Source organism: Scyliorhinus canicula, chromosome 21 (genome assembly GCF_902713615.1).
Source record: "Scyliorhinus canicula chromosome 21, sScyCan1.1, whole genome shotgun sequence".
NCBI classification, from domain to species: Eukaryota; Metazoa; Chordata; class Chondrichthyes; order Carcharhiniformes; family Scyliorhinidae; genus Scyliorhinus; species Scyliorhinus canicula.
In genome coordinates, this window is record NC_052166.1 from 41,484,705 (window position 1) to 41,505,236 (window position 20,532).

Below are 20,532 nucleotides of genomic sequence, written 5' to 3' on the forward strand. Positions count from 1 at the left end.
TGGTTACACTGCAGTGCTTTGGTTTCTCTTCACGCTTTGGCACCCCATCCTGTTTGCCAGTCTGATGCGTCTAGATAGCTCGCATTAGCAAGCTGCCTAACCTAACCCGATCCTGTTCCGCCGCGATAGCCGCTCACAAACATTCCTAGTATCAGTCACTGGGTATAAACAGAGGTGGGAATATTTGTTCTCTCTGGTCTTTGGGTGTTTCTTAACCCTTGTTGAGATCAGCTAATTTAGCCTAGCCCCGTGATGGAACTTTGTATATTGCTGGTCAACTGCTCACCACCTTAATCATAGAGGGAGATGTTACTGCTTCAAATATAAATGGAACGCAGGAAACTGGAAATTGAAATGTTTATTTTTTTTAAATTTTCATTGATGGAATATTGCAACATAGAGATAGGTTCATTAAGTCTGTGCCAATGTTTCTCTTCATGGGAGTCACTTAATCTGATCCTTTCATCCTGTTCAGTCACTAGGTGTTGCAGCCTCCATCGTGCACCAGGCCGCTTAATGGCCTGAGAAGCGGGAACTGCCACTATGGGGAGTTTCTGCCATTGACCCACCCATTCTGACATGACTGACCTTGTAAGATTCCGGCAGAAGTCGTGAACCTTACAATTCTGATGGGAATTCCCCAGCTGAGATCAGGACACAGCTTATTTGCATCCCAGCTATATTCTGGAGTATACCTGGAGCATTGTGCGCAGTTTTGGTGTCCTTATCTGAGGCAGGGTGTTCCTGCAATGGAGGGAGTGTAGCGAAGGTTTACCCGGCCGATTCCTGGGATGGCGGGATTGTCATATGAGGAGAGACTAAATCAGTTAGGGTTATATTCATTGAGTTTAGAAGAGCGAGTGGGGGGGGGGGGGGGGGTCTCACAGAAACTTATAAAATTATAACAGGATTAGACTGGGTAGACTATGAAAGAATGTTCCCGATGGTGGGGGAGTCGAGAACTAGGGGTCATAGTTTGAGGACTGTTTTTAGACTGAGGTCAGGAGAAATCTTTTCACCCAGAGAGTGGTGAATCTATGGAATTTACTACTACAGAAAATAGTTGAGGCCAAAACGTGTAATTTCAAGCAGGAATTAGATATAGCCCTGGGGGTTAAAGGGATATGGGGGGAAGGCAGGATCAGGGTATGGAACCTGATGATCATCCATGATCATAATAAGTAGCGGAGCAGGCTCAAAGGGCCGAATGGCCTCCTCCAGCGTCTATTTTCTATGTATGTTTCTGAGCCCTTCCACCAGATTCCAAGCTGGTACAATTGGCAGAGAGGCTGAGGGATGTCAGTCCCAGTTTAGGCATAAGGTGGCTTTCCATATTAACGATTGGGGGGGGAAATATACCCCAAAAAGAATACTTACGTTAAAAATATTTTCTCAAAATTTCTGCTCAATTTTTAAATCCTCGAGTACCATTCACCATTTTCAGATTCAGAGGGCAGGTACCTTGTACCATGGCCCTGGTACCTTGGCCCCGTTCCCCCCGTTCCCTGGTACCTTGGCCCTGACGGTATTCCCTCTCGAGCTGGCTGAGACCGGGTGAACAACGGTAGCCCTGGAGAGAAGAACCATTGTACGTTTTTTGAACTTTTTTGACGGTGATCCGGAGGTGTGTGGCAGTGGAGGGTGTGGGAGTTTGGCTGCGTTTCCAAGTCTAATGTTCCACAGTGTCATATTTTGCAGGACTGCTGCCCACCTAAAGGGAAGTCTCGGTAATAAAGACAGAGATAGTGTAGATTTAAACAAAGATATGGAGGGTTTCACCACCTGCTGACTGACAATATCTGTGCTGTACTTTGCCAAGTAGGACAAGAGATGCTGCTGATTCCCAGGGTTAATCTGACTGATGAAGGCACATATCGCTGTGTGGCTGCTAGCACACTGGGGAGAGATGAAAGGACTGGAAGATTAAGAGTTCACGGTACCGCCAACTGCAACTTTATAATCTGTTGATTCCTGACACATTTTCACTATTGTATTTATTCATGCTGTGCTCATGTATTTTTTTATATTTCGAATTGTAGCTCAAATTCTCTTATTTCTTCTTGTTCTCTATTCCTTACGGTCCCCACATGGTATGCTGCAATCTTACTCCATCTTTTTAAAAACCCCTTTATATTTTCTTGCTTTCCATCTCTCGTTGTTTTTGCCCAATGTAAACACTCACCTTGTATTATCTTCTTCACTTATCTGTCGCCGTCATCTGTTGTCTCCCGTCCCCCCTCTGCCTCATGTGCTCTTTATTCTGGTTTTGCTCCATCTGTCGCTCTGGCCACAGCCCCCCCTAGTATTCGGTTCCTCAATACTTCAATGCAGGTCCGTCATGGTGTGAAATTGACACTGTTCTGTGATGCCTCCGGAATCCCAAAGCCAAGCATCATCTGGTCTTTCAGGAATAGGCCTATAACTCCCAGTGATTGGCAACGTTTTCTCACAGAGGATGGGATGCTGACAATAAGGAAAGCAATGCAAAGTGTTGAAGGTTTGTGCCAATCTGGTATTTCTAAAGGTAAATAGAATGCTGTTCTGCCAATCCTAAGAACTATTTGCATTCTAACTGAGCTAGCACCTAGTGAAATGTGTTTATGGAGATACATACATGCATAGGAAATAGAAGCAGGTGGAGGACGTTCGGCCCTTCGAGCCTGCTCCGCCATTCATTATGATCATGGCGATCATCAAGTTCAATACCCTAATCCTGCCTCCCCCCCCATCAACTTATTTTTCAAAAGGTTCCTGAAACCAGGCTATGGTTCATGAGGGCATTTAAATGGTCATTGGATAAACATATGGATGATAATGGAATAGTGTAGATGGGCTTTAGATTGGTTTCACAGGTCGGCGCAACATTGAGGGCCGAAGGGCCTATACTGCGCTGTAATGTTCCATGTTCCATGTTCTTGGGAGGGGCCTTAAGCAGAGGGTTTTCAGAAGCTGGCCGACTCCATGTAAGTTGCAGGGGTAATGAAGTGCTGACGTGACAATGGAGCTGGCCAGTTTGGGCGTGCAGAGTGCAGCCTCACTACTCACTCCCTTGTTAAAATTGCTGGTGTCAAGAATGGGGGCGTGAATCCCGGAATCGGTCCCACTTGCCATTTTCAAATGCCTCTGGAGGCAGCCCAACTCCCCGCAAATCTGGGCCCCCAGGTTCACCTTGGGTAAGTGAACAATGGGTGAAATGTGGAATTATTTCCCCTTTTTGGACATTCTCGAATGAGAGGCCCCAGTTTTGGGCTAAGGGATGGCAGATTTTAAACAGAGATGAGGAGAAACTACTTCACTCAAAGGGTGGTGAGTGTGGAATTCTCTACCCCAGAGTGCAGTGGACGCCGGAACACTAAACACATTTGAAGCGATAGATAGGTTTCTAATTAGTAGTGGGGTGAAGGATTATAGTGAACGGACAGGAAGGTGGAGATGAGGCGGAGATGAGATTAGCCATGATTATATTGAATGGTGAAGCAGGCTCCGAGGGGCTGAATTGCTGACTCCTGCTCCGAATCCCTCTGATCTCATGTTTCCACAATGTCAACGTTGTGGAAGGTGTCGGACTTGGGTTGCTGCAATCTAGTATTATATTACTTCAAATAGGTTAAGTGAAACATTTTAACATTTTAAAAGGAGATTACTGAGAATAAATGAACCCGGTGAGGTATTTGATTTGGACAAGTCACAGTTTTTTGCTTTCATTGAATTTATGGCCAACACCAGTTGTTTCAATCGAACCTGGTTATTTTATTTCAGGTATTTATGAATGTGAAGCTGTGAATGAAGCAGGGTCAGCAAAAAGGTCTGTAACTGTGCATATCAATGGTAAGTTTTCCTTAAGTGCCACCTACATTGGAAAAATGTCGGTCAGGTCTATCTATCCACATTATCCCTATCTCACTAATCCAACATATTTCATCAACAGTTGATCAATAACGTGGGAGATGTGTTCCACCACTAGATTTTAGTAAAGAGAGGTGAGGCAAGGATGGGAACTTGCTAGCTTTTGGTGTTTAGAGTCATGATGGATCTAGCAGTGAGAGGTGGCTTGGCCTGAATAGATCATGCTATATGTACCGCAAGATGACAGTCTGCTTTCTGTATCATGGCTAAAGGGTTTCAATTCTCTTCCCGCACCTCGTGGTGCACTAGGGCAGACTTTCCTCCGTTTCCATAGCTAGTAATTCTGGAACAAGTTGCTTGTTTGTTGCCAGGGGGTGATAGCTTGAGGGGCACCACTCCATATCCAGCCTGGCTGACCCGAGTCTCTTCCACTTTTGGTGCCAAGCACTGGAATGTTCGTAGGTAGATGTTTGACCGCGTTATGAATGCACCATTCTTGGCCATCATGTCCTGGAACCTGACTCGAACCTGGAGCTCTGGCTCAGAGGCAGGAAGCTATCCATTGTTCCACAAGATCATGGCCAAACAGTAGGTGTCCCAAGAGGTTCTTACCACTAAAATGCAAAGTGTTGTCAATCAGGGCTCGGTCCAAAGCCTTTTGTTATTTCTCTTTTTAAAAGGCCCCAGAGTATGTGGGAATGTGACTGAAATCTCTAGTGATATTTATTTAGGGGCAGCAGGGTAGCATGGTGGTTAGCATAAATGCTTCACAGCTCCAGGGTCCCAGGTTCGATTCCTGGCTGGGTCACTGTCTGTGTGGAGTCTGCACGTCCTCCCCCTGTGTGCGTGGGTTTCCTCCGGGTGCTCCGGTTTCCTCCCACAGTCCAAAGATGTGCGGGTTAGGTGGATTGGCCATGCTAAATTGCCCGTAGTGTCCTAATAAAAGTAAGGTTAAGGGGGAGGTTGTTGGGTTACAGGTATAGGGTGGATACGGGGGTTTGAGTAGGGTGATCATGGCTCGGCACAACATTGAGGGCCGAAGGGCCTGTTCTGTGCTGTACTGTTCTATGTTCTATGTTCTATTTGTACCAAGGGTCGAGTTAACTAAACCCCTGATCAGGAAATAGTTAGGATGGGATTGGCTTCTTGCTTTACAGCCTGCCCGAGTTTCATTCCTTTTGACTTCAATGAAAAGTAACATTGGGCAGGTGGAATGTGAAATTGACCAATTAGATTATGTGCTGCTATGTCCTCAAATTCTACCTTGAACCTACAATCTTCTAGCTATGGGTTAAGAATGCTACCATTGAGCCAAGACAAAGCTCATAGCTTGATTCGGGTCTTACCAATTCTGGATTGATTTCATTGTGTCAGTGGAGTATTGAAATTGGCCAGTATACTTGAATTTCCCCTTTCTGCCTTCATGGAGAGCATGTATTGTGCTGCTATTCTCAATTTGTTATTCAATATTTCCCATTTCCAAAACTACAAGAAGCATCAGTGGTTTATGGAAGGAAATAGAAACACTTACAATCATTTTAGATTGCACGGAAGCACCAAAATTGAGTTCCCAATGTCAAATCCTCAATCAACAGATGGACCGTGATCACTTTCACATAAAGTTGTTGCTTTACTCGAGAATGGACTTTCCATTCTGGCTGACCTTTCATCATTTGTCATTTCTGCTGTCGGTGAAAGTTGTCTGAAAGGAATTTTAACATTTTCCCGTAACAAGGGGAAACCAGAACCTCAATTTCCAACCTCAAGCACAATATCCTACCCTATTTTGTTATTCTTGCTGAAAATTTGAACAAAGCACAATGGTTAGTAAAATTGAGGGTAAAAGGGGAAGAGTTTCCCAATGCATGACGGTGCGTGGCTGTGGAACAGTGCATGGGAAAGATTAGATTTTTTAACACAATGCCTCCACAGATCTTAGGATCATCGATCATAGAAAGATACAGCAGAGAATGAGGCCATTTGGCCCTGTAAGCTTCTGCTAACTCTTTGATAGAGTTAGTCAATTGGCCCGACTCCTCTGTTATTTCCGGAATCTGCATCAGGTTTCAGCTTTGCTTGATAGGTGTAATTTGATGGGGATGTGCCCCTGACATGGAGATTCGTAAGAATAAGCAGTTCTGGATATAGATTTGAACTGAAAAGTTTCAGCCCTATGGCCAAGCTTCAGTTTATCGTGGTCCCACACTAGGAGCAGAGCTTTACAAACTCTACTCAGTCCAACCGCAGCAAGACCTGAACAATATCCAGGCTTGGGCTGACCAGTGGCAAGTTGCATTCACACCGCACAAGTGCCTGGCAATGACCATTGTTATGGGCCAGAGTTTAGAGAACCCCAAAGTGTATCATGGAGTTCACCTGACCCACAACTTTTAATAGATTGTGGTTATGGGGAGCACATGGGCCTACCTTACAGGTGTGGTGCAACAGAGCATTAACATACTTTTAAATTAGAACAATGTTTATTTATGAAACCAATTAACACTTTATAAACCCACAGTAAACATCTTAACAATTATGAATGCCAATGAATGCCCCAAAGAATACAATACTCTATAAGTAACTCTTAATATTTCCTTGCACCATCCATAAGACAAAAAAGAATCCTTTTTACAGAAAGCATCAGGTTTAACTTCTCTACTGAGAGCAGTTACCAAATCACCAAATTAACATTTGTGAGCTTGCAGAGATTCATACACATCTTACTGTAACTGCAGCTTCTCCAAATGTAAAACAAAACTAAACACACCCTGTAGCTGCGAGCCCAAAGCAAAAGTAAAAGCAGACAGACAGCCCAGCTCCACCCACATATCACTGATAAACACTCATTTCTTAAAGGTACATCCACTACAGCTATTTAATAAACCCCCATTTCTTAAAAATACTCACACATAAAAATTAAATGAAAATGAAAATCGCTTATTGTCACGAGTAGGCTTCAATTAAGTTACTGTGAAAAGCCCCTAGCCGCCACATTCCGGCGCCTGTTCGGGGAGGCTGGTACGGGAACACATGACACCATCTCCTACAAGAGAGGATCTAACCATTGCCCTTTGACATTCAATATCATTACCATCGCTGAATCCCCCACAATCAACATCCTGGGGGTTACCATTGATCAGAAACTGAACTGGACTAGCCACATTAATACTGTGGCTACCAGAGCAAGTCAAAGGTAGGAATGCTTCGGCGAGTAACTCACCTCCTGACCCCCAAAGCTTGTCCACCCTCTACAAGGCACAAATCAGCAGTAGAATATAGAACATAGAACACTACAGCGCAGTACGGGCCCTTCGGCCCTCGATGTTGCGCCGACCTGTGAAACCATCTGAAGCCTATCTGACCTACACTATTCCATTTTCATCCATATGTCTATCCAGTGACCACTTAAATGCCCTTAAAGTTGGCGAGTCTACTACTATTGCAGGCAGGGCGTTCCACACCCCTACTACTCTCTGAGTAAAGAAACTGCCTCTGACATCTGTCCTATATCTATCACCCCTCAATTTAAAGCTATGTCCCCTCGTGTTGGTCATCACCATCCGAGGAAAAAGACTCTCACTGTCCACCCTATCTAACCCTCTGACTATCTTATATGTCTCTATTAAGTCACCTCTCAGCCTTCTCCTCTCTAACGAAAACAACCTCAATTCCCTGAGCCTTTCCTCGTAAGACCTTCCCTCCATACCAGGCAACATCCGAGTAAATCTCCTCTGAACCCTTTCCAAAGCGTCCACATCCTTCCTATAATGTGGTGACCAGAACTGCACGCAGTACTCCAGGTGTGGCCGCACCAGAGTTATGTACAGCTGCAGCATGACCTTGTGGTTCCGAAACTCAATCCCCCTGCTTATAAAGGCTAGCACACCATATGCCTTCTTAACAGCCCTATTAACCTGAGTGGCAACTTTCAGGGATTTATGTACCTGGATGCCGAGATCTCTCTGTTCATCTACACTACCAAGAATCTTGCCATTAGCCCAGTACTCTGCATTCCTGTTACTCCTTCCAAAGTGAACCACCTCACACTTTTCCGCATTAAACTCCATCTGCCACCTCTCAGCCCAGCTCTGCAGCTTATCTATGTCCCTCTGTATCCTATAACATCCTTCAGCACTATCCACAACTCCACCGACCTTCGTGTCATCTGCAAATTTACTAACCCATCCTTCTACACCCTCTTCCAGGTCATTTATAAAAATGACAAACAGCAGTGGCCCCAAAACAGTTCCTTGCGGTACACCACTAGTAACTGAACTCCAGGATGAACATTTGCCATCAACCACCACCCTCTGTCTTCTTTCAGCTAGCCAATTACTGATCCAAACCGCTAAATCACCTTCAATTCCATACTTCCTTATTTTCTGCAATAGCCTACCGTGGGGAACCTTATCAAACGCCTTACTGAAATCCATATACACCACATCAACAGCTTTACCCTGATCCACCTGTTTGGTCACCTTCTCAAAAAACTCAATAAGGTTTATGAGACATGACCTATCCTTCACAAAACCGTGTTGAGTATCGCTAATCAACTTGTTCTTTTCAAGATGATTATAAACCCTATCTCTTATAACCTTTTCCAACATTTTACCCACAACCGAAGTAAGGCTCACAGGTCTATAATTACCAGGGTTGTCTCTACTCCCCTTCTTGAACAAGGGGACAACATTTGCTATCCTCCAGGCTTCCGGCACTATTCCTGTCGACAAAGACGACATAAAGATCAAGGACAAAGGCTCTGCAATCTCCTCCCTGGCTTCCCAGAGAATCCTAGGATAAATCCCATCTGGCCCAGGGGACTTATCTATTTTGACATTTTCTAAAATTGCTAACACCTCCTTTTCAACCTCAATTCCATCTAGCCTGGTCGACTGAACCTGAGTGTTCTCCTCGACAACATTGTCTTTCTCCAGTGTAAACACTGACGAAAAATATCCATTTAATGCTTCCCCTATCTCCTCTGATTCCACACACAACTTTCCACTACTATCCTTGATTGGCCCTAATCTTACTCTAGTCATTCTTTTGTTCCTGATATACCTATAGAAAGCCTTAGGGTTTTCCTTGATCCTATCCGCCAACGACTTTTCGTGTCATCTCCTCGCTCTTCTTAACTCTCCCTTTAGGTCCTTCCTGGCTAACTTGTAACTCTCAAGTGCCCTAACTGAGCCTTCATGTCTCATCATAACATAAGCCGCCTTCTTCCTCTTGACAAGTGCTTCAACTTCCTTAGTAAATCACGGTTCCCTTGCTCGACAACTTCCTCCCTGCCTGACAGGTACATACTTATCAAGGACACGCAGTAGCTGTTCCTTGAAAAAGCTCCAAATTTCGATTGTACCCATCCCCTGCAGTTTCCTTCCCCATCCTATACATCCTAAATCTTGCCGAATAGCATCATAATTGCCTTTCCCCCAGCTATAATTCTTGCCTTGCGGTAAATACCTATCCCTGCCCATTGCTAAAGTAAACATAACCGAGTTGTGATCACTATCACCAAAGTGCTCACCTACATCTAAATCTAACACCTGGCCGGGTTCATTACCCAGTACCAAATCCAATGTGGCCTCGCCCCTTGTTGGCCTGTCTACATACTGTGTCAGAAAACCCTCCTGCACACACTGCACAAAAACTGACCCATCTATAGTACTCGAACTATAGTATTTCCAGTCAATATTTGGAAAGTTAAAGTCCCCCATAACAACTACCCTGTTACTCTCGCTCCTGTCAAGAATCATCTTTGCAATCCTTTCCTCTACATCTCTGGAACTATTCGGAGGTCTATAGACAACTCCCAACAGGGTGACCTCTCCTCTACTGTTCCTAACCTCGGCCCATACTGTCTCAGTAGACGAGTCCTCAAGTGTCCTTTCTACCGCCGTAATACTTTCCTTGATTAACAATGCCACACCCCCCCCTCTTTTACCATCTTCTCTGTTCTTACAGAAACATCTAAATCCTGGAACCTGCAACAACCATTCCTGTCCCTGCTCCACCCATGTCTCCGAAATCGCCACAACATCGAGATCCCAGGTACCAACCTATGCTCACCCACCTTATACCGGATGCTCCTGGCGTTGAAGTAGACACACTTCAAACCAGCGTCCTGCTTGCCGGTGCCCTCTTTCGAACTTTTAACCCTATCCCTGACCTCACTACTCTCAACATCCTGTACACTGGGACTACAATTTAGGTTCCCATCCCCCTGCTGAATTAGTTTAAACCCCCCCGAAGAGCACTAGCAAATCTCCCCCCCCAGGATATTGGTACCCCTCTGGTTCAGGTGAAGACCATCCTGTTTGTAGAGGTCCCACCTACCCCAGAATGAGCCCCAATTATCCAGGAAACCAAAACCCTCCCTCCTGCACCATCCCTGTAGTCACGTGTTCAACTCCTCTCTCTCCTTATTTCTCACTTCGCTAGCACGTGGCACGGGTAACAACCCAGAGATAACAACTCTGTTTGTTCTAGCTCTCAGCTTCCACCCTAGCTCCCTGAATTTCTGTCTCAAATCCCCATCTCTCTTCCTACCTATGTCGTTGGTACCTATGTGGACCACGACTTGGGGCTGCTCCCCCTCCCCCTTAAGGATCCCAAAAACACGATCAGAGACATCACGAACCCTGGCACCTGGGAGGCAACACACCAACCGTGAGTCTCTTTCGTTTCCACAGAACCTCCTGTCTGTTCCTCTAACTATGGAGTCCCCAATGACAAGTGCTCTGTTCCTCTTCTCCCTTCCCTTCTGAGCAACAGGGACAGACTCTGTGCCAGAGACCTGTGCCCTATTGCTTACCCCGGTAAGTCGTCCCCCGCAACAGTATCCAAAACGGTATACTTGTTATAGAGGGGAACGACCACAGGGGATCCCTGCACTGCCTGCCGGTTCCCTCTCCCTCCCCTGACGGTAACCCATCTACTTTCTTCTTTTACCTGAGGTGTGACTACCTCCCTATAACTCCTCTCAATAATGGAATACTCTCCACTTGCCTAGATGAGAACAGCTCTAACAACTCAATAAGCTCGACATCCAGGACAAAGCAGCCTGCTTGATTGATCCCCCTTCCACAAACATTCAAACCCTAAATCACCAACGAGCAGTGGTAGCCATGTGCACCATTGACAAGATACACTGTAGTAACTCACCAAGGTTCCTCAGGCGACACCTTCCAAACTCACGACCACTACCATCGAGAAGGACAAGGGCAGCTGATACCTGGGTACCCCACCACCTGGAGGTTCCCCTCCAAGTCACTCACCATCCTGACTTGAAAATATATCACCGCTCCTTCACTGTTGCTGGGACAACATCCTGGAACTCCCTCCCTGATAGCACAGTGGGTGTACCTACACCTCAAGAACTGCAGCGGTTCAAGAAGGCAACTCACCACCACTTTCTGATGGGTAACTTGGGATGGGCAATAAATCTGGCCTAACCAGCGGAGCCCTCATCCTGTAAATGATTTTTATATGCAGTCTAGGATCGGCTGCTCTCTAATTGGTTCCTCAACGTATTGGCCCAGAAAACCATCCTGTATACACTCTAGAAATACTTCCTCTACAGTATTGTTAGTAATTTGATTTCTATATGAAGATTAAAATCACCTATAATTACAGATGTTGTTTTATCGCATGCGTCTCTAATTTCCTGTTTAATGCAATTCCAACATCACCATTACAGTTTGGGTGTCTATATACAACCCCTACTAAAGTTTTTTGCCCCTAGGTGTTTCTCAGCTGTACGCATACAGATTCCACTTTGTCAGAGCTAATATAATATATCACAAAATATAGACCTTGCAAACTATAAGTGATAAATGTAGTAAATACTTACCTTACCGTACATACCCAATCATCGGCTGCTTCCACTTGCCGTGCGTCACTTTTGAATCCTGATTTCACCTCAGGGGCTCCAAACTAGTACCCCGCTCCCAGTCCCTCTCTTACTCATGGCAAAATATAAAAAAGGATAGCAAAAGCTTCTAGAAGTATATAAACGGGAAGAGAGTAGCTTAAGTGAATTATGGTCCCTTGGAGGATCAGACCAGGAAATTAATAGTGAGGAACACAGAAATGACAGAAAAGCGACATCAATATTTTGCCTCAGTTTTCATGGAGGAGGACACGAGTGACATCCCAATTGTAACAGGTAATTCAGAGGTATCAGAAAGGGAGGAACTTCGAACAATCATCATTTGGGGCAGCAGGGTAGCATGGTGGTTAGCATAAATGCTTCACAGCTCCAGGGTCCCAGGTTCGATTCCCGGCTGGGTCACTGTCTGTGTGGAGTCTGCACGTCCTCCCCCTGTGTGCGTGGGTTTCCTCCGGGTGCTCCGGTTTCCTCCCACAGTCCAAAGATGTGCGGGTTAGGTGGATTGGCCATGCTAAATTGCCCGTAGTGTCCTAATAAAAGTAAGGTTAAGGGGGGGTTGTTGGGTTACGGGTATAGGGTGGATACGTGGGTTTGAGTAGGGTGATCATGGCTCGGCACAACATTGAGGGCCGAAGGGCCTGTTCTGTGCTGTACTGTTCTATGTTCTATGTTCTATCATCAATAGGGAAAAAGTACTGAACAAACTATTAGGATTAAGGGCAGACAAGTCCCCAGGGCCTGATGGCCGACATCCTAGGGTCTTAAAGGAATGGCAGTGGAGATAGGGATCCATTGGTTATAATATTCCAAAACTCCCTGGATGTAGAAAAGGTTCCAGTCAATTGGAAAAGTGCTCATGTAACGCCCTTAATGAAAAAGGGAGGGAGGCAGAAAGTAGGAAACTATAGACCAGTTAGTTTAACATCTGTCATTGGGAAATTGTTAGAATCCATTATTAAAGAAATAATAACTTCACATTTGGAAAGTCAAAACGCAATCCATCAGAATCAGCATGGTTGTATGAAGGGTAAATTGTGTTTGACTAATTTGCTAGAGTTCTTCAAAGATGTTACAAGCCAAGTGGATAATGGGAATCCTGTAGACATAGTATATCTGGACATTTGATAAGGTGCTGCACAAAAGGTTAATACACAAGGCAAGATCACGTGGCGTTAGGGATAATTTATTATCTTGGATAGAGGACTGGCTAACAGCAGAAGGCAGAGTTGGGATAAATTTTTTTTGTATGGTTGACCAGATGTAACTACTGGGGTGCCACAGGGTTCAGTTCTTGGGCACTAACTATTTCCAAATATGTTAATCACTTGGATGCAGGGATAGAAGATGCTATTGCCAAATTTGCAGATTGCACTAAAATAGGTGGGATAGTAAGTTGCAATGAGGAAATGAGGAATTTACAAATGGATATGGATAGGTTAGGTGAGTGGGCCACAATCTGGCAGATGGAGTTTAACGTGGGTAAGTGTGAGGTTATCCATTTTGGTCATAAAAATGGAAAGGCAACTGATTCTCTAAATTGAGCGATACTTCAGAGTGCTTCAGTGCAGAGGGATCTGGGAGTCCTTGTGCATGAATCATGGAAAACTAGCATGCAGGTACAGCAGGTAATGAGGAAAACAAATGGAATTTTGGCATTTATAGCTAAAGGAATAGAGTATGAAAGTAGGGATGTGTTGCTGCAACTGTATGAGGCATTGGTGAGACCGTTCCTGGAGTACTATTACCGTTTTGGTCCCTTTATTTGAGGAGGGATGTAGTTGCATTAGAGGCAGCTCAGAGGAGGTTTACGGTTAATTTCAGAGATGAGGGGTTTGCCTTATGAAGAGAGATTAGGAAGTTTAGGCCTATGCTTCCTACACTTTAGAAGAATGAGATGAGATCTTATTGAGGTGTATAAGTTGATAAAAGGTATTGACAAAGTAGGCATAGAGTGGATCCTTCCCCTTGTGGGGCAATCTAGAATGAGAGGTCATAGTTTTAGGATAAGAGGTGGCAGATTTAAAACAGAGATGAGAAGAAATTACTTCTCTCAAGAGGCCGTGAATCTGTGGAATTCGCTACTCCAGATTGCGGTGGTTGCCGGGACATTGAGCAAATTTAAAGAGGAGATAGGCAGATTTTTAATTAGTAATGGGCTGAAGGGGCAGGAAAGTGGAGTTGAGGCTGAGATGAGATCAGCCATGATTGAATTGGATGGCGGAGGAGGCTCGAGGGGATGAATTGCCTAATCCTGCTCCTAGTTTTTATGTTTTATATACATTTTTACCAATGGAACAATAATTGCTACTCATTCTTGTGTGAAACACTTAGGATTATCTCTGTGACCTAATATGGTGCTATGTAAATACAACAAGGCTCTGAGTAATATCTGTAACGGAAAAATTCACACTGCTCTTCCCAGGCACTTTGACACATTAGAATTGAAGGAGTTGTCGATAACCAGTTGTTATAGCCACATTTTGTCGCTGGGTTGCCACCAATGAAAGTAATTCACTCCTAAAATCTCATCTCCCATGCCAGTATTGGTCTGCCACCAATGAAAGTAATTCACTCCTAAAATCTCATCTCCCATACCAGACCTGGTCTGGCCGTTCGTAAAAACGGCGGGAACAACTCGCTTTTTATAACCATGGCACCGATTGGCACGGCAGTACCACAGCCGTGCCAAGGGTGCCATGGGCCCGCGATCGGTGCCCGATGCCCGTGCACTATTTGTCCTTCCGCCGCCCCGCAGTATCCATTCGCGGGGCGGCTGAGGGGCATCCCGGCCCGCGCATGCGCGGGTTTCGCGCAAATACGCGATGACGTCATCCGCGCATGCGCGGGTTGGAGTCTTCCAATCCGCGCATGCGCGGCTGACGTCATATGACGTGTCAGCCGGCGCTAACTCCGGCAAGCGGGCTTAACGAAATTCGTTAAGCCCGTGATGCCGGAGCTTGCGACGTCGGGCTGCTAGCCCCGACCGGGGACCAGAATCGGTTCCCGGTCGGGAAGGGGCGCGCTGGCGTCAAACCCGCCCGGGTTTGACGCCAGCCTTACGATTTCTCCCGTTTTGGGAGAATCGCGCCCATTATGTTTTATACTTCCTGCTTTGCTTCCTGGGAGAATTCTTCACTCTGGTTGATTCATTAACTTGCTTGCTGCCTGCATTGCTCCTGGGCTCCACAGATGGTGCCAAATTCAAAGCTACATTTGAATAGGCAAATCTAAGCTCTAGAATCCGTTTATTCTTTGTAGGTTACTTTTCTGATATCGTTAGTGAGCTGCTGGCCAAAGATGTGTCAATGGGGTGAAACGGATTAGCCAAGTAATTACCTGGTGCCTAATAATGAGGGTGCTTCCTAATTATGATATTGTAAATAATTTCTTCAACTTAATTGATCTCTTGTCAAATAGAATGCATCGCATTGAAATTACATTTTTTAAAAGATAACTTAAATATTTTTGCAATGGACCAGTTGTATCAACTGATTGCAAATAGAACAAAAACACAACCATGAGCCTTTGCAGAAATGTTTATATTAACTTTATTGCTTGTACAGTTCATGTAAGCTTGGCCTCAGTTTATATGAGCTTAAATGGTATTCTCTTGTTTGTTAATTTATTGGTTGAAAGCTCATGTTAGTCAAAATGACTTAGTCATACTTAGCACGCACTGTGGGATGTTGGATTGGATCTGCAGCATGTACTGAATTATGTCAAAGTAGAGGGCTTCGGTTTGTAAGTACAGGAATTGGCCCTGTTCTTGTTTGAATTCTGATACTGTTCCATGTTGTTTGACAAAATGTTACTGCAGTCAGAATAGCCAAAAGAGAAGGACAGAGAAAAGTCCTCCAGCAGGAAACTAGCAACCAATACACTTCTGAGATAACATGCCTTATAATTATTACAAAATCCACCGGCACAACTTGAGTCCCACGCAATTTCTACAACAAAATTAATATAAAAATAAAGAATTACCTGTATTGCACCTTCAAAGTCAAAAGAGATTTTTGTGAGATTTGTTATAGTGCCTATCACTGTTCCATCCTGGAAACATGCAGGGCGCGATTCTCCGCACTCACGACGGGTGGGAGAATAGCGGGCGGCGCAAATTTTCACGGCGACGCTGGTCCGACGCCCTCCCGCTATTCTCCGAACCCCGCACAAACTCCAAGTCGCCATTCCCGTCAAACGCCTCAAACGCGCCCCGACACGACCAGAATCGCTAGTTTTTGGCCCCCCGCTATTCTCCGGCCCGGATGGGCCGAAGTCCCGACGTCATCACGCACTGTTTACACGGCGTCCAACACACCTGCTTTTCAAGTTCGTCAACCAGTCGTGCTGGCTGACGACAGCTTCGAGGAGGTGAGCGCACCGCTCAGCGCACAGCTCAGCGCACTGCTGGAGTCTGGCCACAACGGGGAAGGCATCCCTGAGAACGGGAGGGGGGCCCAGAGCGGGGGGAGTGGGGGAGACGGAGGGGGGGAGTGGGGGAGACGGAGGGGGGGAGTGGGGGAGACGGAGGGGGGGAGTGGGGGAGACGGAGGGGGGGAGGGGGGGAGACGGAGGGGGGGAGTGGGGGAGACGGAGGGGGGGAGGTGGGGGAGACGGAGGGGGGAGTGGGGGAAACGGAGGGGGGGAGTGGGGGAGACGGAGGGGGGATTGGGGGAGATGGAGGGGGGAGTGGGGGAGATGGAGTGGGGAGTGGGGGAGATGGAGGGGGGAGTGGGGGAGACGGAGGGGGGAGATGGAGGGGGGAGTGGGAGTGGGGGGGGTGTTAGGGAGAGAGTGAGCGAGTGACCCGTCCAACCCCGTAACAAAATGTCTGCCACCATGCCATGGTGTGCCGGTCACAAGGACACGGCCGCTGGTTCCCCTGTGGCTTACGGCCACAGGCCACTGACGCACCGGTGAGGAGGACATAGTTAACTGCCCGTTGGATGCAGAAAGTGACCAGGGGTTAGGCTGCCCGCGTGTCAGCAGCGCAACCAGGCCACCGGTACCCACAGGTATCCCGTGGCAGGCAGCTGCCGAGGTGTCGATTAACCTCCGTCTAACATGTCGTTTCTCTGCCCCCCCACCACCCTTCTGTAGGTTAGCACAATGTCTGTGAACAGAACAGCTATGTTCTGCGCAGTGGTTGGGGCCGCTGCACTGCATTTGGCGATGCAGCAGCATCCACACCCACAACCCACAGTGGATGCAGGGGCAGCTGCAGCAGCAGAGGGAAGGGCCGAGGAGTTGCCAGTCGTCGAGCAGCATGGGGGGAGGAGGAAGAGGAGAGAGTGAGGGTGCAGCCACGGCGCCAGAGGCGATGACCAAGGCCGAGGGGGTACCGTATCCGGGTCTCATTCCTAACAATGACGGACATCACCTGCAGGAGGAGACTCCGGCTGAGTAGGCGGACGGTGATACATATCTGTCACCTCGTGGCGCACCTCGCCCCACGTGGAACGGGGGAGGACACGCGATCCCAGTTGCCATCAAGGTGACGGTCGCTCTTAACTTCTATGCGACCGGCTCCTTCCAGTCTCCGAGCGGGGACTACTTCGGGATCTCCCAGTCATCGGTCCACAGGTGCATCCGGGATGTGACCGACGCCCTCTATGCCATCGCGGACCTCCACATCACCTTTCCCGAGGACCGAGCAACTCAAGACTCACGAGCTCGTGGATTTGCCAGAGTGGCCGGGATACCGATGGTGCAGGGGGCAATCGATTGTGTTCACGTCCCCATGCGCCCGCCTGCAGGGGACAGGGACGTGTTCACAAACAGGAGGGGGACATACTCCATGAATATCCAGGTGGTATGCGACCCCCACATGAGGATCATGAATGTCTGTGCAAGGTTCCCAGGGAGTGTGCATGACTCCTACATACTGGCGCAGTCGTTCATCCCTGCGATGTTTGAGGGACGTCCCCCCCGGCTGAGGGGCTGGTTGCTAGGCGACAGGGGTTATCCGCTGAGGTCTTGGCTGATGACGCCTATACGGAGGCCTCAGACCAATGCGGAAACCCGATACAACGAGGCCCATGCAGCAACCAGGGGTGTAGTGGAGCACTGCCTTGGCCTCCTGAAGATGAGATTCAGGTGCCTGGACCGCTCCGGAGGGGCCCTGCAATACCAGCCCGACAGGGTCGCTCGCATTGTTGTGGTCTGCTGTGCGCTGCACAACATCGCGATGCAGAGGGGAGATGACCTGCTGCAGGAGGCGGAGGGAGAAGCCAGTGGCAGTGGTGCCAGCACGGAGGAGGAGGAGAGGGAGGAGGAGGAGGAGGAGAGGGAGGAGGAGCAGGAGGAGGAGGAGGAGGAGGAGACTGGTGGAGTGGCGTGTCAGCAGTGGAGTGGCGGGCGCAGCACGCAGACACGACCCAGGTGCTGGTGATGTTCAGGAGGCGGCACGACGGACCCGGCGAGGACGGCGGGCACGCGACGCCTTGGTGGCAGCACAGTTCATGCATCGCATATGACGTCCACACTGAACACCAAAACACCATCAGCATCGCTAGTCGTGCAGAGGGTCAACACACAACTGCCACCACCACAAACCCCCCCCCCCACCCCCTCTCAGTGTACACTGCTCCACTTCGACATCACCCTTACCACTGGGTCCAGACGGTATGGCACAACATTGATGGCTGTGTCAGCGGGTGTGATCAGTGCCATGTGGAATGATGACAGCCCACTCTGCGAAGAGCTGTGAGCTCAGAATCGCTAGAGAGAGTCTACCCCAGCGACTCTCGGTCACCATCACAATTCCTGTGTCTGTGGAACAATCACACGGTTTTACAAGTAAGGTGGAACAGTGCGTTTAATGTTAACAATAATTTACAGGTGCCCTAGCCCCTACAACTAAACTGTGCCCTTCACCCGTGCCAACTTACTCTGTGACTCACTTTGTTGCCTTACGGCCCTACCACTACGTCTACGTGAGTCCCCAGATGATACAGCAGGAGTGGAGGAGGACTGCTGCGAATCGCCCCCTTCGACTCGTTTCTCCTTGGCCAAGCGTTTCCTGGGGCGACCCGGCCTTGATGGACCAGGCTGCTCTGCGGGCGTCTCGGGTGACGTTGTGCCACCCTGCTCTGCCTGCTGCCCACCCGATGCACCAGGGATGGGACGGGGGGAGGCCGAGAATTCCGGGACGTCCCGTGATGGACTTAATGGGACGGGCCCCGAAACCTCCTCCTCCCTCGGGGAGCCCGGTGACCCCCGGGCCTCACTTTGGGACAGAGGTGCGAGCGGGGAGGTGCCCCGTCGCGCCACCGACATCTGGCGCTGCCAGTCCTGGAGGCCTGCAACGGTATCCACCAGGATCCGAAGGTTTGCAGAGACGGAGTCCAGGGAGTTAGACATTCCCGCCAGGGACTGTGCGACCTCAACCTGTGAGTGCACGACGCCATCCAGCACATGTGTCAGGCGGTTGATGCTCTCGGCGACTGACTGCTGCGACTGGGCCATGACCTGGTGAGACTGGGCCAAGGCCCGCAGGGCGCCGGCAATGTCCTTTTGGCTCTGGCACAGTGCTGCCTGTGAGAGGGCAACCCTGTCCAGGGCCGAGGATGACGCGTGCACATTAAGCCCAACGCCTTGCATAACCTGACCCATTGCCTCCACCGCGGATGCCATCAGTGCGGTGTCGGACTGGGTCGCTGCCATGAGCGGCACCACTCCCTGCTCGTGGTCGCGGTTCGACACCTCTAACAGCGTCTGCAGAGCCAGGAAGACAGCCCTCATCCCGTCATTGTTTCCCTGGGTTTCTTGAGGCATCGGCTGTGAGTGGGTTCAGGTGGGTTGAGAAACTCCAGGAACTCAGAAAATGTCTGGGAGCCAGCTGCATGCTGGGCCTGGCCTGGCCTCTGCCAGTCCGGGCCCGCGTCTGCTCCGACCTCCACCTGCTGTACCTGCTCAGCTGTGATGTGCGAACCAGACTGTGACCCAGGAGCCTCATCACTAAATAGGCCAGCCGGGGTGAGTGTCTCTGGGATGGTGGATGGTGTGGGAGATAGCAGTGCCGCAAGCTCGAGGTCACCTTGGGTTGACGCCTCCTCTGTGTCATCGTCCAGGTGAGAGGCCGCAGGGCGTTGGCGGGCCATTTCTGTTTCCTGCTGTGTCGCCGCCCTCTGGGCGTCCTGCTCCACAGATTCTGTTGGGGAGGATGGGACTCTCTGCTGATCGGGCACCGAATGTTGTGCAGCCCTGGGTGAGGTGGGGCCAGATGCGTGTCTCCGCCTGGAGGCAGACGGCCCTGGTCGTTCGGCATCACGTCCTAGGGAAGAGAATGAAACGGCTTATTTAGATTCGCTCGGCCGGGCGCTGGACGGTCCCAGTGGGCAGGGTGTGAAGGGACAGAGGATGGGGGAGGTGTCCAAGTGGGCAGGGTGTGTGAAGGGACAGAGGATGGGGGAGGTGTCCAAGTGGGCAGGGTGTGTGAAGGGACAGAGGATGGGGGAGGTGTCCAAGTGGGCAGGGTGTGTGAAGGGACAGAGGATGGGGGAGGTGTCCACGTGGGCAGGGTGTGTGAAGGGACAGAGGATGTGGGAGGGGGGGGGGTGTTTGTCATGGAGGGTTGTCTCACTTGTTGCAGCTCCGCCAACCTCGCATGGCACGACCTCCCGGGTGCCAGACCCCCCAATAAGGTCCAGTGCCCTCTGCTCAAACGTGGTGAGGGGATGCAGGTTGGGCGAACCCCCTCCAGTCTGGTGCCGCTCATGGGTGTTGTGAGCGGTCTTGGCCTGTTGGGGGAGGGGACATAGGTAGATCATTACAATACGGCAGGTATCAGCAGT

The 20,532-nt window shown here is 48.8% G+C and overlaps 1 protein-coding gene across 1 annotated transcript in view; it reads left to right on the forward strand.

The window, feature by feature from the left end:
- Positions 1–20,532, forward strand: part of LOC119955524 — a 66,979-nt gene that overhangs the window by 41,942 nt on the left and 4,505 nt on the right. Inside the window, exons 10-12 of the mRNA XM_038781795.1 lie at positions 1,823–1,936; positions 2,294–2,497; positions 3,760–3,828. Coding sequence (XP_038637723.1) covers positions 1,823–1,936; positions 2,294–2,497; positions 3,760–3,828 — 387 coding nt within the window. The remainder of the gene's footprint in view (positions 1–1,822; positions 1,937–2,293; positions 2,498–3,759; positions 3,829–20,532) is intronic.